The sequence below is a fragment of the Chaetodon auriga genome, chromosome 12 (genome assembly GCF_051107435.1).
Source record: "Chaetodon auriga isolate fChaAug3 chromosome 12, fChaAug3.hap1, whole genome shotgun sequence".
Classification (NCBI taxonomy): Eukaryota; Metazoa; Chordata; class Actinopteri; order Chaetodontiformes; family Chaetodontidae; genus Chaetodon; species Chaetodon auriga.
In genome coordinates, this window is record NC_135085.1 from 24320461 (window position 1) to 24348411 (window position 27951).

Sequence of the window (27951 nt, forward strand, 5' to 3'; positions counted from 1 at the left end):
TGGCTGATTAAAGGTCTGCTCTTGTGCCTTTTCTTTAAGTGTGCGCTCACTGTTCGCTCGCTTTGCATCCTCAAGCAATCTAAGAGAAACGGAGGGAACCACTTGAGGGAATGAGACTGTCAGCTGCTGCCTTTTCACGTGCCAAGCATCCAGTCGGCTGACCGAGTCTTCGGGTTGTGTGTGTCGAAATGTAGAAGAATAAAACAAGTCCGGCTGTTCGAGGGTCTTCATTCAGCAGACAAAGGCAGCGGTTCAGTTCTGTGATGCGGTGTTTGTGATTCCAGGTAGCAGATTTTAAGAATACCGCATTAAAATACAGATTAACACAAAACTGGAAGGGAGGAAGCAGGCGGACAGCCTACATTCCACTGCCATCTGCTTTCTGGCTTAGATGAAAAGCCGTTTTGAAAGAAGATTGCCTCTCGCTGAGCAAACAACCAAAAACATGCTGCATAATTAGCCAAATCAATGAACGACACCAAACAGAGTAACCTTGAAACGAAGGAGGACTTATTCATACGAGCTGCTGTGCAGCCTCTTAAAAGCATTGTTGATTTTCCTCATCAACAATTCGCACTCTAAAAAGCTGAAAGCAGCTTTTTGCTTTAAATCCACACAAAGACACATCGCTTCCATGCAACTACAACGCCGCTCAATGCTACGCCCGGCAGGTTAGCATCGCCATGTTTTCTAATCACGTGTAAGCACAAATTCAATCAGCAGGGGGCAAACAAAAAGGGGCACGACTCCAACAGCAAGCATATGAAGGGGGGCACTGGGGGGAGATACCACATCCCTGCCTCGAGCTGAGGGATGGCAGCAGCCTCGGCCCGCCTACGGGCCTCTGCCAGCCATGCTCCCATCTCAACTTACCGGAGCGTCGTGGCCCAGAGTTCCCGTTCTCTACCGTACGAGCCGGCACCGCCCTCCTCCTCCTCCTCAAGGAGAGGTGGGTTAAAAGGCCTGCATGTGAGGAACAAGAAGGGGAGGGGGGTCTTGAAAAGGGGTGTCAAGTTATGTGTCATTCACGAAGTTTGGAGCGCCAGCGTCTTCACACAGGTCAGGTTTACGTCCTTAAAAGACAAATCTACGTTAAAACTGAGTAAACTGGGACATCAGTGGACATCAGACGCCATCATTTGTCTTTACAGGCGGTCTCTGTGTCACATGAGGTAAGATAAGACTTTCCTGATGCCGCGCCGGGGGAGGTCTCTTCTGAATGCCTTTCTACTCCTGTTTTCATGAGCATTCCTACAAAAAACTGTGGAAAAGCTGCATCACTACAAAACTAAATGCGACGAAGTGCAGTGGAGCAGCAGATCACGTTAATGCGTGAAACAAACCGGATTTCCATCACTTTTGACGTTTCACTGCCACACTTTCCATCACACAGACTCTTCCTCTGGAGAATCCCTCGATGCCTCCTCGTATTCACAGAACTGGAGCGAATGGAAACACGCATTAACACTTTCTTATGACGATTTGGGGAAATCTGATGAAAACTTCAGCTAAATTTGGACGGAGGCTTGACGCAGATCTTCTCAGATGCTGCTGTTGTCCTCCATGAGACGCTACAATGAGGCAACAATAATGTAAAATCACTTAAATGTTTCAGTGAACTGAATCTAATGCAGACAGTTTGGGCTTTTCTTGCCTTCTTGCCTCATGCTTTCAGCGGCTGCTCCCCATGAAACATCTCTTTGCTGACACAGGAAACCAGTGGAAACAGGCCCAAACAAACACACCAGCTAACGGCAGCGTGCACGAACCTCTCCTGTCACATGTGAAGGAGCTGGATGAGGAGCTGGATGAGGCTGGGCGGAGCTGCGGGGGCTCCCTCCGTGTCCGTCCACGCCTCGTGTTCAGAGCTGGATACCAACAGCACCAGCATGAAAACAAACCTGCCGCCGCCAGAGCGTTCAGCCATGACGCCGCCTCAGCAAACAGCCACTTTTTCACTCTCACTCATGTGCTGCGTGTTTTGAACATTCAGCCATGCAGGTGTGCTCGTATGGTCGAGTTCAGGCATTAACTGTCACAACATGTCCGCCTTGTTTTCTCTGTGGATGAGTGAAAAAGGTCTTATCTTTAGAATAACATTAGAAAACCCAGCTTCCAGAAAACGCTGGGACGCTAAACACAAGTAAACCCACACAAGAGTTCTGTCAAAATACCAAATATTGTATCTCTGTGCCACTTCTGGATGAAACTGATTGCGTAGAGACAAAACATGACAAAAGAACATCATGACAGATGTCCGTCTGATTCACGGTCACGTTTTCAAAGGGCGCCGATCTGTGGAGCGAAGGAGTAAAAGGTGCGTCGACAAAACCGAAAGAGCAAAGAAAGACGTTTGAGGAAGACACAAGAAACACAGTAAAGAGTGAAAACAGGGAAACCTGCGTTCACACACAGATACGACCGTCCAACGACGCACACACACACACACACACACACACACGCACACACACACACACACGCACACAAACACACACACACACACACACACACACACACACACACACACACACACACACAGTCCTCCCAGCCAAACACACTTTTATTAGAAACCTCTCGACTTCACCGACGACTAAACAAACTCGAGGATAGTTGTTTTATTTAAAGACCAAGTCAGACGAGCTTCGAAGCTCTGCTGCAGTTTTCGGCCTTGTCGTTCCCAAACTGGGATTCAGGGACCTCCAGGGGGTCTTCAGCAAATTCTGGAATAGTTTGTGCGTCATGCACTGTTTATACCTTGAATTTAACAATATATTTACAGACATAGAGACAACAGACTGCTTTAATCTGAGGGTTTGCTCACATCTCTTTGGTTCTTCGGTTATAAACTCCTTTGAAAGTTTTCTGCCTCGGTGTGTGAACTCTACGACAATACGACAGCTTTCCATGGCTTTGGGATTAAAGCTGTGTTTAAATGAGCTTGAAAGCAGCATCGAGGCATCTTCTCACGTCGCCAACCTTCGCTCTGAACGCACGCACACGAACGTGAACACCTTTAACTGAACCAGAAGCCGAATGTGACGTTTGACATGATGAAATCTGCGTGGGATTTCAGAAAACTACAAAAAAACAGCCGTTGGGTCTGGATTTCATCAGAATGGATGTGAAATGGATGCTGCTGTTTACTTCAGGTGTCTGTATTCGGCTCGTATATTTAGCTGGATTTTGTATAAGTTTTCAAAACCTAGCTGAGGGGGTCGGGACTTGGCTCGGAGCCCCTTGCTTTCTCCTGAGGGACTTTCCAGGATTTTGGTAAAAGTAGCAGAAGTTGATCTTGCTAGCTCTTGCTGAGGGTCTCAGGAGTTGAGTAACGGTGTCTTCAGGTCTTTATAAACCTCTGAATATGGTGTCTGGAACTCTGCTCGGCTAAGACGGTTTAAGGAGTCCGTTCCTGGTCTCCTGGTCTTTCTAAAGGAGTCTGTGATCTAACAGGAGACCGCTGAACCACTGCTGAGTCCTGACCTCTTACCTGTCTTGTGGTGGTGGTGAGGACGGTGGTGTCGGAGGTGGTGGTGGGCGGAGATGTGCACGTGCTGGGCCAGGACGTCGGCCAGCCTGCCGCCGGCCGCCCCGCTGCCTCCGCTCCGTGTGGAGGAAGAGGAGGAAGAGGCCGTGGAGGAGGTGGTGGTGGTGGTGGAGGAGGTGCCGTGGATGGCCCGGCTTATCCAGTGCTCCATGCTGATGCTCCCCTCGCGGCTGGACGAGGTTCCTCCGCCGCCTCCTCCATCCTCTTCTTCGCAGTCTCCTCCCTCCTCTTCATCGCCGTCGCCCTGTCCCTCGCCCTCTGAGCCCGAGGAGGTATCTGCGTAGGAAAATGGACGTGAAGCGGAACATTAAATACGTGAAATAGAGCCATGAATCAAGTTTTAAGCCCCGTCAGAGCACAATAACAAAACTGAGCCCCACATATAAGAAGCTGCTTTCAGAGTCAGACGGAAACATCACGTCTGTGGCAGCCTGGAAGGGCTTCAGCTCCCATCTGCTCAGAGTCGCTGCAGGGAGCCAATGGACTGGAGTTTGTTTTTGAAAGCTAAAGAAGTGTGTGTGTGTGTGTGTGTGCGTGTGTGTGTGCTTTACATGTGATTTCCATAGCGCCTGTGGCTATGAGGCTGATGGTGGTGATATGAATGATGTGAACAAAGGCTGACCCACTTCTCACACACAGGTGCTGTGTACATGTGCCTGAGCGTGTGTGCGTGTGTGTGCGCTGCCAAATAGCTAACAGGCTAACGGCTTGGAACAGCTAATATTAATCAGATGAATTGTAACATAACACACACATAATGATAGCCAACACTGGGAAAGTGTTATTAGTTAGTAGCTGTTGATTATGAAGTGATCTGACTCGATATCGTTTGTTTGCCAACACGGTAACTTTAGCGTCTAATGTCAATTTTATGTCAACTTTTCGAGCCAAGCTGTCCCATAAATAAATATTTTTGTCCACTTGGGGGCAGTGTAACACCTTCGAACAACTGCACACTGACATATCATCGCCTTGTAAAGTTGACCGTCTGGTGAAGGTAAAGGTGTTTGAACCCCGTCGTCCATCTCACACACGTCTGACAGAACAGAAAACTTTCTATTTTAATCAATACAGCTCTGAACTGGCTTCACTCACTCGACACACATGCATATATTTCCACTTGAAGCCTATTTTCTCATTTTAAGGTGGAACTACAGCGACTTTACACAACGGACTCCAAGTGTGGTCAATTGGCAGGTGACCTACGCTCAGTACTGTGCCTGAACGCATCATGTGTACACACCAACAGAGGACTGATGCTGCCGCTGCTCATCAAATTATCTGTGGGTTCATTAGCACAAATTGATAAATATAATACTATGAGTACCCCTAAAATAAACAGACTGAGCACCAACAACGGTTTTATGACTGAATGAGTGTTTTTACGTTGCTGTACCACGCTGAAGCTTAACCGCCGCTCATAACATTAGCATGGAGCACGTGTGGATGAATTTGACCCCCAAACCTTTATTTAACATTTCCATTCACTGAACACACAGTGAAAACAATGCAGCAGTGGGTTTTATATTCTCTGTATCTTCCCCTCTTCGGTTACTTTAACTCCAGAAGTCGACATTCTTGTTCGTCGTGGATTACAACGTACACGTGCGGTGTGAAACGCCGTGGGAGTGGACTCTCGTTTGGCACATCAGTGCCTCGTTATCAGCGGGAGCCCGAGGAGACTGCGAGTGACAAAACACAAACATGTCGACGAAAATAAGACGCTGCCAGGCAACCCGGGAATCTCATGAAATGAGCAGACACAAAGAGAGAAGAGCGAGCTCCTGAGGCGACGCGGCGGCTCCTCGTCAGGCTGAGATTAATGTGATGATGCATCGAGAGAGTGAGAAAACGCAGCTGTAGAAATCAGTCAGAAGCCAATGAGGAGCACATCAGAGTCCTCCCTCGCTTGTCATCTCTGCACGATCCGACACGCCGCTCGGCAGCACGCGACTCGGCCGTCCTCGAGTGAACCGCGCCGGCAGACAGGCGGCCGTGCGTGTGTGTGTGTGTGTGTGTGTGTGTGTGTGTGTGTGTGACTGCTCCCTCAGGATGCATGCACTTTCTAAATCCGTGTGGCTCTCTGTGTGAGTCACGTGTGAGCTTGTTTACCTTGCTTTGTGTAAAACTTGGATGTGTGTGTGTCCATGCAGTACTACTCTGTGTGTGATGCCTTCAGGGTACACAGACAAGCTGCATGTGAACGTGTCGTGTACGTAGAAAGCGGGTTTGTCCACTCATGAGGGGTTTCTGTTAGCGGCGGTTAAGTGTTGCATGTATGTGTTCACTGTTACACTGGCTGACATGTTCCTTCATCACCGTGAACACACACGCTGTAGTTTATTCTGTCACACACACACACACACACACACACACACACACACACACACACCGTCCTGCTGCCACAAAACAAACTGCAGCACCAAATGTGGATTAATCCGCTGCTGAAAATAGTCCCAGACAAATGCACAATTTCGTCCTGTTTGATGAAAGCTACAGTGAGCAGCTGTTTTAGGAAATTCATGAGGCTTTTAGGGTGTTTGTAAAGATTTAGATCTTCGGTAGGAACCAGCGGGCTGCAAGCTGAGAGCCACAGAAAGAACCGAGAGATGAACAAACACGTGTGGTAATCATTTCGATAAACAAACAAATTCAACCTCCAGCTCGTTTTGGCTGAGGTGGAGCAGAAGAAGGAAAATAAGAACGGAGAAGACAGAGGAAGACTGGCAAGGAGGAAGAGCAGGACGGAGGTGAGAATGGGTCCTGACGTGGACATTTGAAGGTTGTCAGACATCACGAGGGAGCGCTGTTTGTACAATCTGCTTCGATCCAATAAAACACCCTCACAGTTAATCTCTGGCTGCTCACACTTGGTGCCGTCAGTCTAAATCAGGCCTCGTTCAGTGGATCTCGACCCTGCAGCCAGAGACATAACAGCCTCATTAACACTCGTTAACTGACACCAGCGCCATAAAGACACGGATGGCTGCCACCGCCACCCGCCCGGGACAGATCGGCTTCGCACGCAACAGGGATGCAATCGGCTGTGCACATTTAAAGAGAGGCAATATCTAACGTAGACATTTCATGTTCATCAGAGGTCAGAGGAGCAGGCGGCAGGTTGACTGGCGGGTTACATGAAGGAAGCTTCAGATCCGTCTTCATAACTCAATCATACAGATGTGGAGAGGAAGTGAGGGAGGTTTGTGGGGTTGATGCCACCTGCATACATGAGGTCAGGAGACAATAAAAGCCTAAAGGAGATCCAGCCATGAAAAACCTACAAATGGATCCACATCGATTGAAGTGAATCCTCTGCAGGGCTTCTGTCCTTCAGTAAGTTTGAGTTCAGCCGGTGGGAAAAGACTTGGACATAAAAACTGTAATGGCCTCTTTTATAAGCGAGGGGGAAGTCACTGACACGGCAGTATCCCCTCGTAATACATCACAGCTGCACGGCACATTTTGTAAATTGCAGATTCTTGGTTTATTGCAGGCGGTTGAGGTCTGCACTTGTTCTGGTTCGTGCGGGTTCAGCCCTCTGTTGGTTTATGACCGCTCCACTTTCCATTAATGGAATATATGTACACGTCGATCCGGGCTCAGACGCAGATATCAGGATGCTCTCGAGGTGACCGGCTTTCCTGCATCATGATTTCCTCATTTTGATGTGCAGGACGAGTTTTGGAGACATGAGGGGTCCAGAGAGGCATCCGACGTGCACCGCAGGTGTTCTGGAGCATCTTTGCTTTTACTGCACCTGATTAGTTTCTGTTTGTGACCCTTTAACAGCAGGCCTGGTTTGGCACCATAAAGATGAACTAATTCAAACTAGGTGAGTGTACCTGAGTGTCCACAGTGAGTGATATAACATCATTACAGCCAGTGATAACCAGTGCATCATGGTCTCAGCTGACTGCATAAAAATAGTTTTATTCATGTCTTCACTCTTTGAGGCTTACAAAACAAAGCTTTTTGCCGTCAAGTCATCCAAACTCATCAGAGCAGAACACAAAATGGATTTTGTTATCACGCAGAATGAATAATCTCTGCCCGTCGTGTCACTAAACCCTCGCGCTTTCTGACATCCAGAGCTCGCGGCTGACCGAAGCGACGACAGACGTGACAGAAATCTATTTTCCAAGGTTAGCCTTTTCAACTTCCAAAACCATAATCTGCTTAAAATGCCAAAGCAGCGAAGTGTAATAAAGCACTTCCTCTTCTCTCGCAGCCGTGACAGTCCAACGTGATGGTCGGCTATTTCCGGTTGGTCCACGGAGCAGAGCAGCCATCAATCTCCAGGAAACAGTCAATGCAGACTCGTCCAATTCAATCATCGGCCAACGCCGCCGACACAAGGAGGACATCGATGCTGCGGCCACATGGGCTGCTGCAGCAGCTTTTATACACTCATACAAACTGATCTCTGTCTCTCTTTCATGCATACATCAAAACATGAAATAAAAATGTTCTTTATTCACACACACGATCGAGGAAGCAGCCCGACAGACTCGCTGAATGACTGATTAACTTCAGTGACAGCTTCAGTGTCCGACTGGGACAGAAGGACGTGACAGTTAGTGCGAGTCCACGTGAAGTATAAAACATTGACATTTCAGATTCTACATCCACAGCCTTTTTGTAGCTGTTAAAACAGTCAAAAGAAGCTTCAAGGTCCCAGTGATGCACAAAGAAAGACGTCTCTGGGAGTCTGTCAGCGCTCATCCATGTGCTTCTTAGCTATGCTAGCAGCGAGGCTCTACGGTACCTCTATCTATCAAGCCAATACTGTGCCTGCTAAATGTAGCATGTTGCATCAAAATGCTATTATGCTAACCGTGTGCATGTTAACATTCTAATGGCTGCTACCTTGCTGCAGTTAGCATGCTAGAAAACGCTAAATGCTAACCATAAGCATGTCAACAGCCTGTAGTTAACGGGTAAGTTAACATGCTAACATTAGCTGGGCTTGAGGCACAAGTTGAACATTAGCATTCAGCTCGTAGCCTAGCTTAGCTTCAGTACACCTGCCACTGTGGAGCTGAGGCTGACAGTTTTTTTTTTTATCCGAACAGCTGATTCGTTCTCCGGTGTGCGATGAACGTTGTGCTGCTGCGAACACAGCTGAAGTTTTTATTATTCTTGAGTTTCCAGATTTCATTTTAATCGTGTTTGGCAGAACTAAAGCACCTGATGTCCATGGAGTTGAAGCTGTGTCCGTGCTCACTGCGGACCTGTGACAGCAGTGTTTTCTGTCTTACCTGGTGGCGTGTAGGCATCCATTGAGGTCTGGACCACCAGCGAGCGGCGCTTCGACGGCATCGGCACTGCCATCTTCCTCTCTTTGTGCTTGGCCAGGGCTGCCTGCACTGCCTCTGTGTGCACATCTGGAGACACACATACAGCAGATTTCAAGGTCAGGTCAGATTTATCTTTCTAAACTTCAACTTCCAGCGCTCACAGTGAATCATCACACAGCCAAGCCTGGACACGTTCAGCTAAAGGCTGAAAACTGCAGAAGAAGAATGAAGAATGACTTCTATTGTTCCTCAGTGGAGAGTTTTCCAGGATACTTGATATTAATGTTGGCTATTCCCAAACCACGCTACAACCTTTTTAATTGCTAGAAAGCCGTTGATTTCATTTCATTTCTATACAGTAAAAAATGATTTTGTATACACTCCATTGAAAACTGAGACCAGAGGCTGCACTGCAGGTAGGAAATACACACCTGCAAACATGATGGCTCACCTGAGGAAAGGCTGCGTTGTATCCCTGATTATCAATACATGGGTTGACACACACTGCTGCGGTCCTTGAGTATTGGTCTATTAACATGAAAATCATTCTTTCACTGACCTGAATATCTTTCTCACCATCACTGAGCTTATATTTGTACTGCGCTACATTTCAGAGGCAAATATTGTACATTTCACAGTTGGTTACTTTTCAATGAAGACAATAAACGTATACTTGTACTGCATTATCACAGATTAAAACCTTTTTGTCTTCTCCTCAAAACAAGGCATAAATTATCTGAGCTTTCTTAAAAAAGAGAAAAGAAACAGAAAAATGAAAGAGATCTGAGCATCGTAACTTTTTCCTCTCCTCCATTAATCCCTTCATGACCCCCTCAAATGTATCTGGTGAGCCTTTGGAGGGGCCGGACCCCCATGTTGGGACCCACTGGACTAAACTACCAGAACTGTTTATGAAGTAGTTAAAAGAAGCTCCATCTCATTAATGTTTTAACAAACTAATAATGTCATGCAGAAGAACACATCAGGGAGCATTTTGCTTTAACTTTTCATGCTGGAGCACATTTAGGTCATGATACTCCTGCACAGTACTGGTTTGCAGTAAAGTCCCTCCTCCACCACTGCTAACCATAAACACGGCAGGGCCGACCACACGGCGAAGGAAGTTGACTTTTCAGGCACCCTTAACGGCTGCGCTCCAGCGAAAACACTGGGGAAGGGTGTTGAATAATAGAGAAATCAGAAAGTCCATCCAGCCGAAGCACGAGCACCGAGGGGCCGAGCGGAGAAACAGCAGCAGGACCATCAGCTGCGTCTGTGCTGCAGTGCTACAATGAGCGCCGTGTCCCCGTTTATTCACATTCAGTTTACGTACACAAACGCTCCAGAGCTCGACAGCGGCTCCCACGAGGCCCCGCGGTTTCCGACCGGATTAAGTTCAGGGAGCGTGGGCGAATTAGTGTTTCTAAGAGCGAGATAAAGCGCCGCGATGGAGCCGCAGCTGGGTTTGTTTGAATGGCGTCCATCGCTGGCAGAAGGCAAACACGATGCAGGCTGTCGGCCCGATAATCACACAAGTAAGACATTTGTCAGCCTGAATGGGCCTCACAGACGTACGTTTGTTTGGCTTGTGTGTGCGCTCGTGTAGAGGAACCGAGGTGATCGAAATCTCAAGTGCACGTTTATTGTCTTGTGGTGGACTGAGCGTGACGGCGCAGTGTGTGGAGGTGAGTGTGTGCGCGGCGTTTAAAGGTGCTCACACAGCTTTTCTTTTTCACTTTAATGGGTTAAAAGGTTTTTACTGGATTTGTTTTCTGCCAGATCAAACTCAAACAAACTCAAACTCTCCACCAGCATGTGGGAATGTGATAATAAAGTAGGCCAGGTTTTCCCATCAGTCCAGCAGCTCAAACCTCCAAGAAACAGCTTTTTTTTTTTCCCCTCACTGAGCTACTGCAGGTCTTTATGATCTCCACAGCAAATCCCAAACGTCATCACAGCGATTTCTGACAGATTAATTTTGAATGAGGAGCCCTAAACAGAGTTTACCCAAATGAATCCTCTATTAATCTTTACTGGACACCAGATGGAGCAAAACCAAACAATGCCGCAAGAGCTGCGACACGTTTGTGAGGAGCTTTTTCCACAGATCTACTCCAAACTCTGGATTTGCCGCTGCTCATTCTGCAGATTGGCTGAGATTATCAAACAGGCCACTGTAGCATGAAGACACCTCAGGATGACGGTCCTCAGAGGGGATCGGGGTGTTCACAGGTCCAAGATTTGGCATCTGATCCAAACGCAGACCTCTGGGAAACCTCTGGGAAACCAGTGTGCACAAATGGATTTTTCTCCTCAGACTAGAGCGAGACCGATAAATCTGCATCAAAGCAGGTTTGAGATCAGTCAGAAAGTGTCACAACAATGGAGCATGTCCAGCAGAGTGACTGAGGAGATGAAACATGTCCTCCTCATCTGAGTAACTCAAGCCTGTTCATGTTCATGCTAATCAGGTTTTTAAAGGCACCACGAGGGCAGAGCTGATAGCAAACCCCTTCCTCTGGTTTTAGATATACGACACATCGTCCCCACATGGACTCAATTAGACTCAGAGTCCAAATTCTACTCAGTCGCAGTTTCAAGGAACCAAGTTTACCCATTAAACCAAGATGAGGGATGATGAGATCTGGAGCTTTTAATGAGGAGCAGACATACAGTGTTCCTGTGTCTATCTCTACGCAGAAAACATGGCTGACATCAATTTAAACTCAATGTCTTAAAGTATGAAAGTGTGCAGCAGCTGATATGCAAATATATGCAGCAAAGACCTCCAAATTATAATCACATCGTCACCTTTATTGGAGGAACTTCTGAGGTAAAATTAAAAACTGTTATCATGTCGTGCTCACGTTATCGCCCATAACCCGCGATGCTAATGACGCGAGTGATGAATCTAATTAACATGGTGATTGGCGAATATTCCTCTGCCAGCGTGTCAGACGGTCACACACCATCAGTTATATCAGCTCTAAATGTGGTTCATCTGCTCAGACAGACAGACAGACAGACAGACGCCACCCTGAAGACGAAGCCTCTTACCTGATCGGTAACGTTCGTCTCTGGAGCCAGAAGACCGCCGGCGGTGGTAGCGGGAGGACGAGGACGGGGTGACCGGCGTTCTCCTCTCCTGGCCCATGGACGGATCCATTCCTGGAACAGAGAGGTTCAGGTTTAAACCAGATTCTTCACATTTCCCCATTCTAACGTCTGTTAATCCCACAAATCTTCGTCCTCTCGTATTAAAATCACTGATTTATGAGGTTTTCACTTGAGGAGCAGAAGGAGGCGCACTGAGACCTGCCAGTTTAAAGGCAACAGGAGGTTAATTATCGCTGTTTGACTGCTGATGTGACGCTCTGTTACTCTACTGATCTCTACTGTTTAACATCTGCAAATATAAATTACATCCCTGCAAATATCATATGCAGTTTTCCATCTTTTTGACCGTTTTTTTGACCGTTATTATTGTGTCTGTAACATCTGAATTTCCCCTGTGTGGGATCAATAAAGTTATATTTTGTCTTATCTTATCTTTCAAAAGCATTGCCACCCAACCACCTCAATCTGCATCAAATCCTGTTCTCCTCCTCTGAGTTCATTTTGAGAAGTTCAGTCAAATGTGAACACAGATATGATTTTTACAGAAGGGGGTCAGGCTTTGAAAACGTCAATCTATGACACAATAAAACCAGAACAAACAGCCTGACAGTCACCACAGGCCAGCCAACACACACACACACACACACACACACACACACACACACACACACACACACACACACACACACACACACACACACACACACACTGTGTAGGAAATAACACTTCCTTCAAGGAAATTCAGTTTGTTCTGGAAACAGCTGCAATTATTTCACTGTGATTTCATGTTTTCAGCTAACTGAGGCGGCCATGAAACTACCTGCTGACTTGATGTTTTCTTTAATTGTTCTTCTTTTTGCAGCGTCACACACAAAGCACAGACTGATTAAATCTTATTCAGCCAGATATCATTGAAATCTGAAGTCAAGCTCGCCTCCCAGATGGAGAGATGTACACAGTAGAACAAAAGAGAGCGAAAAACGACGCTAATCACTACATTAAAAACAATGAAAGGCTATGAGCTAAGAGCTATGTGTGGATCTGCTCATCAATACATTCAGAAATAACTATGAAAATAGAACAAAGAGAGATTTTCTTGAATCAATGTGACACACAAACAGGGAAAACAACCTCCCTCCACACCAATCGATAGGTCTGATGATAACAACCACCCTGTTCCTGACAGCTTGGGCTGCTGCAGAGCTGCTGATCTACGAGCGTCCATCTCGGCTTCACGCTTCCACCCTCGTCCGTCTTCATTAGAGCTCTCAGCGCGGCTCAGGAGGAAAGCTGAAAGTTGATTAGCCGACCATATAACGACCACCAGCCAGCGCTGGAGTATATGACAGGTCTGGGAAACACCTCGCCTTCCTGTTTCCTCTGGGGAGTCTGGACGGATGGATTCCCCCCTCCTCACTCGTTCTACTTGCCCTCTAAAAATGTCTTCTTCTTCTCTCCTTTCCTCTGACTCAGTTTCTTTTGTCTGCAGGTTGTTCGTACTTAATTATAGAACACGTTGTAGCACAGACAAGACGAATCCTACCGACTGCTGATCTGTTTCCACTTGTCCTGTGAAACATCTCATCATCTACTCGACCAACTGACGCGTTCATGGTTCCCAGAAGATCAGTCCTAATGACTCTGCTGATGACCCTGACACCTACCAGTGTTTCTGGTTAAAACCAATGAGAATCAATAAAGAAGACAGACTATAAATCACTGTTCATGCTGTTTCACGCAGGTTAAAATGCTCTTTAGATGTGACAACAGCTTGGGATCTAGCACCACTTTGCATCTTTACAACACAATACGGCATGTGCTCATACTCACATTATCAGATCTTCATAAAACATTAAAGAGGTTACTAATGCATTCAATTTACTGACGAAAACAACAAATGTTCAGATTGAGCAGATACTGTAAATTCATTAGTTTAAGTGGGGAAGTAACAGTGCAAAGATCAATGCACGATGTGAGGTTGTACTGAAATCCACATAATGTCCTCCAATTGCTTTAAAGTTTCCCAACAGCAGAAATATAACACTGAATCTGCAGAGTCTGAGCTGCTCTGGGTGTACAGGCTCACATTTGTAGTGTGTTCCCAGATCAAAGACAGCGAAGAAAAGCTAACAAAGGGCAGAATTAATCATTAAAACAGCTCTGAGGAAGAGATGCACGGTGCTCCCAGAGGGGAGACTACATAAACACTGAACAGTGGAGAAGCAGATGCAGTTCAGCCCTTTTCAGGTTCACACTGACTCATTACAAACAAACCAAGAATTACAAACAGGGCGACAAGTGGCTCATTCATAAGAGGCTTCAGTTGGGCGGTGGTCTGCATCCATCTGATCCCAGCCGGCCACAATCAAACACATTCATCAAAATAAATGGAAATGAACCTGGTCTGTGATAAATATTGATGGATGGCTCGAAACAAAGGGGAAAATAGGTTTTGGGTAAACACCTTCGGACTCCTCCTTGTCATTACTGAGTATTGACGGAAATCCCAGATGTCAAATGACATAATGCGTTTAGCTTAGCTTTGAATTTACAGAAGTGTCACATGTGGAGGATCACGCGGTCTTGTGGCTCGTCTGCTTTGCGTTGTCCTGCACTGGATTTGTTTAAGAGGTGGTGGTCCGAGCTGCAGTGAACACATCACATCAGTCTGAATGAGCTGAGTCAAATGGACAGATTTGTGAAATCACTCATAACATACACGCTGGACAAAATCCACATTGACATTTCCATACAAATACGCTTTATTACCACTGGATTGTCAATCCAACCGTTACAGTAGCAGACAGTCCACAGGAGTGTGACGCATTCACAGCTAAGACGGCGACATATTCATAGGACACGGACACTGTCGCTCAGACATTTAGCTTGTCGTTATTAGCTGAATTTGCATTGTCTTTGTTTTTTCTTTTTTACAACATTTCAAAATTTTCCCTAAAATTCGCTTGACAGTAGATGGAAACAGGGCTAGCGACTCTGAACACACAGTGCCAACCAAAATCAACCAGATTGAGGCATGAGGAAGCAGCCTTTATATAGTACAATAAATCAGGTTAAAAATGTGGAAAATCAGCTAATGAGGCAGCAATTCCTTCATCATCAGCATAAGATGCAGATAAACTTACTTCTCATGTTATGTCAAGTTCAGAAGTCAGTGATTAGTCTGTTTGATTCTGTGGGTTCATGGACCCTAAAAGAGCCTCCTGGAACGAAGCCCATGATTTGGTACTGGACCAATTAGAGGGAAAGCCCAGACAAAGTTCAAAAGGAACGGAGCCAAATGATTCACTCCAATATACCGCTGATGTGAGAGAGTCAGCAGGTCAGCTGACTCTTCAGGAAAAGTCTTGACAATTATTTTTTAAATGTCAGCCCGGTAAAATAGTTACCCAGAAACTAGAGGCAGAAGGTAACGAGGGGCTGAGTCTTTCATTTGTACGACCTTATAGTTTTATAGCACTTCAAAAGGAACTACTTCTTCTCCACTTCTTTCTTGTATCCTGAGTGGTTGTGACAACTGGTTACCAAGCAAAAAAAGGCTTTATAGACAAAGAAAAAAATGCAATAAGTTCTTAAAATATTACAAATTGTTAACTTCTCCAATAGTGTGAATAACAACAACAACGTTTAAGTGAGTTTACTTGCATAGTTTACTTTAAATGCACATACTACTTAACTTCGGTAAAGTCGTCACAATATTTCCCCGTTTGACTGACAGGAGATTTCAGCTCTTCAACAAGTCCAGTCTACTTGAGCTTGCACACCTCGACAGCAGCTCCATCTGACAGCCAGAGTCCAGCGTAGAGAGGCTGAGTGAACGTGGTCTGGACTCTGTGGAGGAGCGTCATGGTCTCAGAGACGCTGTAGAAGGACAGAGTACCTGCACTGTGATCCAGGTACACTCCGACTCTGGGGGACCACCTCCCCGGGATGGGAGTTTTCATGTTCTTATGCCTGAATTCGTAACTATTTTTGAAACAATCCAGCGCCCAGGACTTCTCATTGTGTCCAAACACACATTCGCTGAAGTCGCCTTGTCTGCGGACATCCTTGTACGCAACTGCTACCAAAACTCCTTTCTCGCTCCTCTCCACCTCCCAGTAGCAACGTCCAGTCAGACTCTCTCTGCTCAGAACCTGCCAGGAATATGCAAACCTTTCTGGATGAAGACAATACTTCTGTTCTTCTCTCATGAATGCTGCCTTTCTGCTCCCTTTAGATATTGACAGATGTGTGTTTGCAGTGATCGCATCCCACGTTATTTGGCATGCATACTGCATGAAGTCAGCTCTGGTCTTGGGCTCTGCTTGTGGATTTGATGGTAAAACTTCAGCTTCAGTTACTGTCATTGAGATCTTTGCGTATTCTTCATCAAGAACCTGATGTAGTTTACCTCCAGCCTCTGACAGAGCCACTGTGACCTTCTCAAAGCACTGCAGATGGTGGACTTTGGCACTGGATGGGTCTTCGGATTCACTGAGGCGTGACAATGAGGGGTAATTTAATAGGAAATGAGTGTGATCCTCCGTGTGTGAGAGCTTCTCTAGCTCAGCATCTTTCCTCCTCAGCTCAGCGATCTCCTGCCCCACCTTCTCCTGAGCCTTCCTGAACCAACCGGCTTCAGTTTTCTGCTGAGATCTGATCTTCTCTTTCACATCTGAGACTCTTTTCTCAATGATGTGGATCAGTTCAATGAAGATCTTGTCAGTGCTCCTCAGTGCATTTTCAGCAGAGCGATTGACAGCGTCTTCCTCCTGCTGAAGCACCTTCACGTCTTTCTGTCTGTCCTGGATTCTCTGCTGGATGTCTTGTCGACTCACCTCCAGCTCTCTCTGCCTCTCAGTCCTTTCTGCTGCAGCTGAGACTTTGTTATGGCCTTTATGGTCATCCTTGGAGCAGAGATAACAGATACACTGCTGATCAGTTCGGCAGAACAACTTCATAGCTTCTTGATGGCGAGAGCAGATGTTCTCCTGTAGGTTTGCAAATGGTTCAACTAGCTTGTGTCTCTTTAATGGAGCTACATCATAGTGAGGTTGGAGGTGTTTCTCACAATAAGAAGCCAAACACTGTAGACAGGATTTGAAGGCTTTCAGCTGGCAGACATCACAGGCCACGTTTTCAGGTCCAGCATAGCAGTGATCAGCAGGAGAGGCTTCTTCCTTCTTCCTCAGTTCCTCCACTACAAAGGCCAACATGGTGTTCTTCACCAGGAAAGGCCTCGGTATGAAGATCTGCCGGCACTGAGGGCAGCTGTAGATGCTCTTATGATTCTCATTATCTAAGCAGTCCTTGATGCAGCTCATGCAGTAGCTGTGACCACAAGGAAGAGTCACCGGCTCATTTAGTAGATCCAGACAGATTGAGCAGCAGAATTTTGCTCGTTCAAGTTGAATCCCTTGTGCCATGTTGCCTTCTGACGAGAGCAGAGAAGAAATGACAAAGCATTTTCACTTTATCTGAACACACGAGAGAGGGAGGGCTTCGCAGGCTTTGCTTCATTCCAGAAAGAGGAGCGGCTGAAGGGTTTCCTGTAAAGTCTCATTATTCCGGTTTGAGGCATTATGGGAAAAAGCTTAGGTTCATTCCTGACGGTGAAAAACATGTCCACAGAATGTACGAGATGGCCGAGTGTAGGTGTGTAACAACAAAAAGTTTTGTTTAGGTTATAGGTCAGATAGAACTGGTTCAAGTCTGCGTGTAGTTGATGTCAGAATAAGTCGTTGAAAGTTCTTAAATGACAGTGGTACTCAAATAGTGCTCCACTGCCAAACTTAAACTCCCTGGTGTCATAGCTCCAGTCCACTCTTTGTTCTTAGCAGAGGCTGACACTGACTGGGAATACTGATAGATGGTGGAGGGAACACGTTGAGGAAGTCCTGAACACAACCGACACACCGTCTGTATGTGGTGTTTGGATGAGCAGCGCGTTTCACGTCTTCCTGCTGGAGATTGAGAGTATTGTCTCATTTGGTAGATACTGCAGAATGCGCTTCGTTAAAAATGTTTCGGGGTATGTTTACTGGGAGCCTTCACAGTCACGATGTGCTCGCTCCACCCCAACTCCACCAAGGCTTCCTCAACTTTTTCCACAAGAGAGCAGTCAGAGTTTGAGTTTGAGCATCTCCCCTCTGGATGAAAGTGAGTCCACATTTAACACGGTGAGAAATCTGTTCATCTCTAATTAAACTGCTAAAGACTGATAGTATACAACCGTACTGTGATGATGATGATGCCGTTTTAACCATTAATGGCTGGCTTAGACGATGATGGCGAGATGTACTGCAGGCTTTACGATATCACTTCATAAACACTGTTTTGTACGAGCTTGTGTGGTGCATTTTATTTTAATGCCTCCGTTTCTCTTGGCTGCAGGTCAAATTTCCTCTTGTGGACGACAAAGTTGAAGTAGAAATTTACACATTGGAGGCACGCAGTAAAGCTTATGACCTTATTCTAACTACATCCCCGCTCTTCTCGGCCATGACCTGGTACACCAATCAACAACTGCAATAAGCGAAAAGTATTTTACCATAACTTTCTTTTTTTTGACTGATATTGAAAGGGCAGCGTGCAGGAGTCCTCTCTGAGTCAACTCATCCTAATCTATACTGTGAAACCATGTAAATCTGTGTTACTGGGGGAAAATCCATTACTTTGAACACAGTAAATGCTTCAATCGAAGCACATCAGCCTGACTGTGCACCAAGCGGTGTGGATTAACAGGCCTCAGAGCTGAAACACATCGCAGGGAAGAAATCATGTCACTGCTGTGAGTGTGTGCGTGTGTGTGTCCATGTGAAAGGGAGTATTATATTGTTAGGTGTGTGTATTGTGTGTATGCATGTGCACAAATGTGTGTGTTACTGGTGCATGGAAATGAAAAATGCATTGCAGGACTGAGAAGGAATGAGCAGTGTAGGGTCAGAATACCATTGTGTGTGTGTGTGTGTGTGTGTGCGTGTGTGTGTGTACACGTGTGGGCGTGTGTGTGGGTGTGCACAGAGGAGTGTGTGTCATCCGGTCCCACATAGTGAAATAGGGACGGCCCCCCACCAGGCCTGGATGTGAATACCACACATTTTCTCCTTCCCACACCCCTCATTCCTTCCCATAATGCACTTCCTGACAACCCCCCACCCTACAAAGACACACACACACACACACACACACACACACACACACACACACACACACACACACTGTATTCCAGTAATAGCTCTGGCAGTGCCAGTGTGTCTGCTGGTCTCCAGTGACGCTCCAGTCCCATCCTCAGCAGTCAATCTGATGCAGTGTTTGACAGCAAAATGGACTTTTAGATCCTTTGTGGTGGGACCCAGTAACATCCATCTGTGGTTTATTACCAAAAACAACTCAGCTGGTGATGAGTTATTAAATGTACGAAGATCAGAATCAACAAATACACGACAGGAAGGGAAATCAAACGGTGCACTTTGGAGGAATACTGGACAAAAGCGTCTAAAGAAATAAATAATTCTTGGAGTTGAGGCTTTGCAGTTTCAAACCCTGCAACAGCCTGCGGGGTCCTTTCAGTGAAACACAGACCTGCCTCTGTAAAACCAATGCACACATGCTCAAAATGCTCTTTGTTTTGGCCTTGAAGCCATCAGAGTTAAGTGTCTTTTCACTGTGCTGCTCAAACACTGTCATCACGTGTCCACATGTCCAGCTGGGTTTCATGCATCTACAGTCAAAATGTAGCAGGAACAATAAGGTGATGGACACCCAGCTGTATCTGTTCTTAAGAGAGAATGCACTTCACCTTCGAGTCATTCGGTCTGCAGTAGTCCAGTTGGGATTAGGGAAACCTGTCTCCTAGAAATGACAACTCATTACAAACAGCAAATGTCTTTTGAAGGAAGCGTAATGCCAACCATTACGTTCACAACGAGGAAATCACCTGACAAAAATGATACTGAACATGTGTTTGCTAACGATGAGTTTCATTTGTTTCCACCCAAAGATCCAATCTCGCAGTGCGCTATCCACTCGTGGCGGCTGCAGCATTATTCACCTTTCTTGTGGCTGTGTTAAGGCGCAGTGAGCACTTGGTTCATGTTGGGGAAAGATCTTTTAATCTGGGATGTCATCATCAAACATGATTAACACTTTAGTGACCCTCGAGCGCGAGCAGCCTTAAACATCAAACAAGGAGCCTTAAACATCAGTCCCCCCCCCCCACGTTGTTTATGTTGCCTTGGCTCTGCTCATCTGGACCATTTGGTTTTGAGCAATTTCTCCTCATTTTTATGTGTTGTAATTCTTTACATTTCTAAAGAAAACGCCAGCACCACCATCGCCAAACTGACATTTAGTAAAAGAGCCGAATGAAAAGGTTTCAGTGTTACCTGGTGCTTGAGGGAAGAAGGCTCCTATCAGCTTGGACCGCTTCTTCTCATAGCCCTTCTGTGTGATATCACCTGCCAGAGGACGAGACAGAGGAAGAGACATTTACTTCCCAGATTCTGTTATATGTAATACTGAAGCCTGCAAAGTCACAGTGTAGAATCAAGCATGGCTCGAGCTGCATCACACAGCTTTGTTGCAAAGTCTATCTCAGATGTCGAAGCTAGAAACCCAAAACTTTAAGGCGAGAAATTGTGTCGGATGAATGGAAACAAACGAGGCTGCAGCGAAATGTTGTTCCACAAAAAGCTGCAACCGTAGACATGAAAACACGAAGCAGACTGAGAGAAAGCTGTCTGACTTATCACATTATGCTTCGTCATTCTCTCCACTCAACCAAGACCAGATGGTGCAGTTTGACTGCACGTGTGTGTGTGTGTGTGAGCGTACGTGCATAAATCTGAAACTCAAAGTACTGCAGATGCACTTAATTCACCTTTCACGGTGCAACGAACCACCTCAAAACTTGCTGACTGATCTCCCCGCGTGAGGCGATGAATCAAGCCGACCTACGGTACCATCAGCAGGTCTGCATGCGGCACAAAGCACATCTGAATCCAATAGCTCTTTTATAACGTTCTTGGCGTCGCGTTTTAACCACCAGGGGATACCAGACGGGAGGAGTTTGCCACATTTCCAAAGAAAGTTTGAGAAAAGCGAGCCAGAAAAATATGGAAAACAACTGGAAAGTAAATGAAAATCATCTGAGAGCTCGTTCTTGATTGACAGCGTCTGAAAACTCCACCCAGCTTGTACTCCAAGTGGAGTAAAGCAAAATACTTTCTGGGTAACATAAGGCACCAACTGAAGAGGAGAGCGGAAAACATAAGAGAGGTGCATCATGGGAAATGGAGTTTAAGAGCTGAAAAAAGCACCCAAAGACATATTCCTTGACAGCAAATCAGAAGGAAGACAGTTGAGGAGAGAGAGGGGATACGTGGGTGATGCTGCTGTAAGGCGCTGAGCGGCCATGATGGATCTCTCTGAGTCAGACCTTCAAGACCCAAAACTGGTCCCGGCAGGCGGCTCAGAGTGGAGACGGACGAGCCGTTAAAGAAATGAGTGTATGAGAGGGAGATGCTCACACACTTTGTTCAAGAGGAGAGCGAGGTGGACAAAAAGGACGAGAAGAAGACACGCTGGTGGACAAGGAGACTTAAAGGTAAACTGAGTGAAGAAGAGGAGGAGACACACTCACACACACGTTCATACAGCAGCACTGTGAGCTATAATCTGATGACCGGCGCTCTGACGCCACTGTTTTTCACTTTGAGCACATTTCATCCCAGGAAACATTTCTCCTGCTATCAACAGCTCAGCGCAGTGTGTGCACATTGTTTCTAACTCTGAAAAGTGACAAACATCGCTCCATGAAAAAGTAAATATTCATCCTCAAACAGGCTTCAGGTGCTTCCTCACGCAGACGGGGATTCTGTGACCGCGACTGAAACTGCGGACGACGACGGACGAGCCGCGGAGCGACGTGACGGTTCCTCTGGCTGCAGGATGACGGAGTGAAAAAGAATTTAAGAAATGAGAGAGAGTCAGCGTGAGGAGCGTCGCCTGACACATGAAACGGACCTGAGTGACGCTAAATCTGCAGCGGATTTGTCCAACACGCTAAAAGCTGTTTGCGCCGCCGACTTGACAAATCCGTCTTAAACACACATACATGTGACTAACTGGCTCAGATCAGCAAACCGACCGCGGGCAGGGACGTCATCGTGTGTGTGTGTGTGTGTGTGTGTTTCTGGTAGCGTGAAGGCAAAGCACATGGCAATAATTAGCATCTCTGGCAGGGGATCCAAACACCCTGCAGCGAGAGAGAGGGACTGGCTAATGCTTCAGTTCGAAAAGAGAAAAGACACTGAGGGAGGTGAGACGCAAAGGACGAGTGGAGGGAGGTCTGACCTTGTCTTCAACAACTTGTGACATAAAGTGACATAAACACACACACGCACACACACGCAGCCACGAGCCATTTTCTTCACTTCATTTGGATTTTATCAGGGAAGACGAGTCAAAGAGAAATGAACATGTCAGTCAGTGAGCTGTGCTGTTAGATACTGTAACAGCTGTGTGTGAGCAATGTCAGTCAGTCTGTCCATCAGTCTGTCCATCAGTCAGTCTGTCTGTCTGTCCATCAGGCCGGTGAAGAGCTACCTTATGGAAAACTACAAGATCGACACGGTCTGTGAGGTTCTATTTATTAATTATTGGTGAGCTTCAGGCACACAAACAGCTTGGTTTTACTATTTTACTATTAGCTGTTAGCATTCATACCAGCAGCATGTTGGCTCTTTATCTGTCATTATAAGCAGTGAGCATGAAGCTAATCAATGGTGAATCTGTGTATCTTAATACAAAGTGTTCGCCTGATTTCTGCTACACAAAACTTTGTTTACTCTCTTCAGAAAGTCCTCTCGTTTGTGCTTCTTCCTCAGGAAATGCCGCATGCTCAAACCTCTCCAGGTCTCTAAAAACCCTGGAGGAAAACTCAAAGCAAACACATGCTTCATTTTGAGGTTCACAAGCCAAAAAGACTGAGAGTGAGTCCACTGAAACGCTGCTAAGAATCTGGATCGATCGTTAATCATTTAGTCAACAAAACATCATGAAGCAGTGAAGTGAGCTCTGCTGATGACAGGTGATACAATCATATCAAAGTTATAATAAACTGTATAAGACGGTCAATTCTTCCACCAGAGACAGGAGAGAAGACAAAGTTGCTGAGGATGGAGAGACATCAAACGTCCGTGATGAATACAATAAAACTTGAGAATCCTTCAAACACATGTGAGAGCTCATGCCGACGCTCATAAACATCATAATACTGTCAAAATACAGTGAAATCAGGCTTCTTCAAAGCCAACCAGCCAAAACAAACACTCTGTGCTACCGACCCATCTGAGATATTCACAGCTGAACGCTCAACACAATACATAACATGACATTTAAGTCTGAACATTGAATTTAAATCATTTTGAGTAGAAAGTAAGAACAGAAAGCAGAGTGAACTCGATTGAGAAACGTTCCAGGCTCTATTCTTCCGCTGATTTATTCCCATTTATCTGGCTCTCCTCACATCAGTGCAGGTGTGGTGAAAGCAGAGCTCATTGTGACCGACTGTCAGACATCCCAGAGCACATCTGGACTTCAGAACGCTCTCAAACCATCAGACCCACGGAGGGCAGACCTCCAACCACAGCCCTGCTTTCATCTCCGACTCAAGTGCATTAGACTGTTTTGAAATATGCACGCAGCCATCTGATGGCGGCTGTACGGCCTCTCCATATGAATTATTGACAGTCAGACGTATATAGAACACACTGCAGCGCTGACGTCAAGCTCCTCTGCTCTGAACTCTGACCTTGACGTCAACGAGCGCAGGTAGCCGATGCATAACTCCCTCCTCCATGCAGTCACACCAATCATGTGCTCACAAAGCGGTGAACCTCGCTCCCTCCTCTATGAGCGGCTGAGCCTTTCCAGGATGCCCCTTTCAGACCCATCATGATCCTCTCACCTGTTGATGCTGCAGTGACTTCCAGATTATGTAATAGCTCAACAAACTGTCCATCAGACTGAGGAAGAACGCGATGAAGTCTGACACCGAACTCACTTTCCATCTTAATTTTTTGGCTGTGAACGCAAGTCCACTATGAGGCCATAAGTATGTGGACACCCCTACTTAAGGTCTGTCTTTCATGGCTGTCATTTGGCCTCTTTTTTCAAGTTAAAGGAAATCTTAAAGCTACAGCATACAACAACATTTTAGCCAATAACACGCTTCCAACATTGCATCCAGTGTCGATGCAACATGCAATTAAATGGTTTTCCCAGTCTGTTATGAAAGAGTCCTGACCTCAGCCACATCCAGCACCTTTGGGACTGAGAGCCAGACCTGATGGACCTCACTAAAAACTGAGCCCAGAAGAGTGGAGGCTGTTCCAGGAGCAGATTAAAGCCCACAGCTTCCGACTGAGAGCTTCAATTATCACACATGGGTGACACGTTTGGGTGTCCACATACTTTTGGCCATGTAATGCACAAATATGCACTGCATAAAGCTGCAGCCTTCAAGAACAAGTCCGCTCTGCTAAGTCACCTTCATCGTGAGAGAGTGCAGAGTCAGAAACAGCAGGGCTGAGCCTCTGTGACCATATACAGTAAGAGAGAGAGAGAGAGAGGGGGAGAGAGAGATAGAGAGAGAGAGAGAGAGAGAGAGGGAGAGAGGGAGGGAGAGAGAGGGGGGGAGAGAGAGAAAGAGAGAGAGGGAGAGAGGGGGGGGAGAGGGAGAGAGAGAGAGAAAGAGAGGGAAAGAGAGAGAGAGGGAGAGAGAGAGAGAGGGGGGAGAGAGAGGGAGAGAGAGAAAGAGAGAGAGAGGGAGAAAAATATGAAGAAAAGAGTGAGCACGATAAAGAACGAGAAGAGAAGAACAAGACAAAGCAGGCGAAGGAGTGACATTGATAAAAAGAAGCAGAGAGAGGCAGAGAAAGAGGGACAGAGAGGGGAGCGTTGCATCTATCCAACACCTAAAAAGGAAACAGGGTTGATTTTATCGTTTCCACACTGCAACACTAGAGCGAGAGAGGACAAGGACGGAGAGCCGAGAGCATGAAGAGGAGCGTTTGAGGAGAAGAGAAAGAGGGAGAGAAGGACTGCAGGAGAAAGAGAAGGAAGAGAAAGAGAGGAAGAAAACGACAGAGAGAAGGAGGTTTCTGTCATGTGACATAATGAAACATAACATACGTCTCTGTCCCTCTGTCTCTTCTGTCTGTCTGTCTGTCTTCATATGTCTCTCGAGCAGAAACAGTAACAGATGAAGACGGACACACAAAGTGCCATAAAACCCAAAGATTCAGAGCCTGAATGCGCTTTGTGCTAAAAGCTAATGTTAGCATGCTCATAATGACAATGCTAGCATGCTAATGTTCTGCAGGTGTACTGCTGATGTTGCTCTCCATATCAGTTTAGCATGTTAGCATGCTGAATTTAGCTAATTAGCACTAAACACAAAGTTTAACAAAAACATGGAAAAAAAATAGAAAAGAAGTCAAAGCTGTTGATTTTGTGCTGAAGCTAAAAGTCAAACAAAGAGAAACAAGAAAGGCTAAAAAAGGGACTTGTGGGAAATGTGGTTCTCTTTTGGACGACACCTCAAACAACTGGTGTGAGATGGAAGCTTCTTGTCTTGAACATGGTCTCAACTGATCATTATAGTGCCTTTAGTTTTACATGAACATGCTGGTATAATAATCAGCGACACATCGATGATGAACGAGTTACTGAATCACCAAAACATTAAAACATTTAGACTTTTTGTTCACATTTGACTAAATAAACAGTCGCTGCTAAAAGCTAAAAACCCACTGAAAGCATTTTCATTCCTTCTGGGGGTTTCAGGGTTTTTCATTACAAGCAGTAAAGCAAAACTATGAGCGATGATTAGCGACATAACTACGATAATGGAGAGAGGAAGCCGAACACACACACACGCACCGAGCTTTGCATCCATAAAACCACAACAAACAAGCAAGAACACACAGCTGAGCCAAGAGGAAACGCCCCAGGACTCCCTCGGGAATGAGGGCAAGGAAAAAACACACACACACACAGACACACACACACACACACACACACACACACACACACACACACACACACACACACACACACACACACACACCCTGAGCGGCTGCAGGTACTGTGTGCAGTTGGAGGCAGCAGGTGTTTGCAGTGCCAACACGCTGAGTCAGGACTGAAACTCACCTCCACACAGGAAGAAGCTCCTGCAGGCACATCAAGCGTGTTTGTCGCCACACACGTGAACTCTGCATCACACGGTTTTGGATTTCATGGCTGTCAGGTGAAAACATGAGTCCAGTGTTGGTGCTACCTTCACGTTCTGTGTGCTGAGTAAGAACTGATGATGTGAAGCTGAGGAGGGCAGAGCCACGAAAGCTCTCTGGCCTCTTTTCGGCTTTCCTTTCCTATTCCTTTCCACACGCAAACAGGGATGAAAGAAAGGAAAACCACAAATGCTAACGCTACCACCGTCGCCCATCTGAGCGACAGTCAAAGTACACACGGCTAGAAACGCTTCCCCCTCCGCCGTCAGGACACTTGAGAGAGGAGCTGTTTTTCCTCGCGGCACATCCAGCACATACCAATTATAAATGTATGTAAGCTGGATTTCAGGACGCAGTTTCAGTGATTTACGGCCGTCCGGTGCACTTGTGGAAAAACAGAGCTAACTGCGCTGGCTTCAGTTCCACCAAAACCATTACACGCACAGTAAGGAGGTCTGGGTGGAAAGTCCCATCACAGTTCACGTTCAAGCGCCGCTCGAGGAGGTGAATCTCTCTGAAACGCGTCAGTGCAGCAAAAGAAGGACTGCTGGAACTACTGATAATTCTAAAAGACACAGTAATACTACTGCTGTACCCGTTCACTCCAAGTATTACTACAACTACAGCCTACTGCATCTACTTCTAATCCTACTGCATCTACTTCTACTACTGCTGTTGGAAGAAGTACAAATACATAACAACTAGAATAAAGATCTACATGAAGTACTCACTATGCATGCAGAATAACACATGTATATTAGTGGATTATTGATGCTGCAGCTTGTAAAGGTGGGTTCATATGTAGCTTCATCCATAATAATAAATCCTCATTAATTTGCTGATTGAATTCTGTTTTAATGAACTGCAGCTGCAAAGTAATTAGTAGTTAAATCTGGCCAATAATTGTAGTGGAGCCAAAAGTACACTGTCTGCCTGTGGAAAATAGAGTAAAAGTACAGACACAATGGATTACTCAAGTAAAGTCCTTAAGTACTTTAACTGAGTAAATGTACTGCGACTTTGCTGCTTTTCCTGATACTATTGCTGATGCTACTAGAAGTAATACTAATGATCTGAACCATACAGCTACTACCATCGTTACTGCTGACACATGACACGACGACAGTGACACCAGAGAGTCTCACTGCTGCCCCGACCACGACCATGACAGACAGTACTGTTACTGTCATATTTGCAGTACTACTAGAAGAACCGGTCCACAAAATAAACTTTCAAGTTGTGCAAAGTTAATTTAGAAGTTTTGAAATATTGAATGAGCTCAATACTCCACCCACTAATGAGGAAAACAAACGAGGTGATGCCGAAGAACGGTGAAACATTTCTCCAATTAGGCTAATTAGATCCACAAAATAAGCTCTCTCTCTCTCTCTCTCTCTCTCTCACACACACACACACACACACACACACACACACACACACACACACACACACACACACACACACACACACACACCTGAAAGCACAGCAGAGCGTCCTTCTACTCACCGAGCATGATGCTAACAGGCAGCAGGAATAAACCACTGACACAGCAGTCAACCTCAGCCTCATGCTCCTCTCAGACGAGCCTCCGTCCTCGCCTGTGGTCCTCCCACAGCTCAGTGTGTGAAAACACTGGTTGCTTATTCCCCGTTGGCGGGATACACACACACACACGCACACACACACACACACA

At 46.1% G+C, this 27951-nt stretch overlaps 2 protein-coding genes across 6 annotated transcripts in view; both read right to left on the bottom strand.

The window, feature by feature from the left end:
* LOC143329534 (disco-interacting protein 2 homolog C) overlaps nucleotides 1-27951 on the bottom strand; it is a 152917-nt gene that overhangs the window by 46378 nt on the left and 78588 nt on the right. For 4 of the 5 annotated variants that reach the window (XM_076745498.1, XM_076745495.1, XM_076745497.1 and 1 more), the window contains exons 2-5: nucleotides 20349-20420; nucleotides 11902-12012; nucleotides 8806-8931; nucleotides 3488-3820 (exon numbers count right to left, since the gene is read on the bottom strand). In XM_076745498.1, coding sequence (XP_076601613.1) covers nucleotides 3488-3820; nucleotides 8806-8931; nucleotides 11902-12012; nucleotides 20349-20420 — 642 coding nt within the window. Of the gene's footprint in view, nucleotides 1-873; nucleotides 964-3487; nucleotides 3821-8805; nucleotides 8932-11901; nucleotides 12013-20348; nucleotides 20421-27951 lie in introns of all 5 variants that reach the window. The other variant, XM_076745499.1, reaches the window with a different exon arrangement.
* Nucleotides 14943-17459, bottom strand: LOC143329535 (E3 ubiquitin/ISG15 ligase TRIM25-like). The gene has a single exon (XM_076745500.1). The coding sequence runs from the start codon at nucleotides 17385-17387 to the stop codon at nucleotides 15726-15728; it is 1662 nt and encodes a 553-aa protein (XP_076601615.1). The 5' UTR covers nucleotides 17388-17459; the 3' UTR covers nucleotides 14943-15725.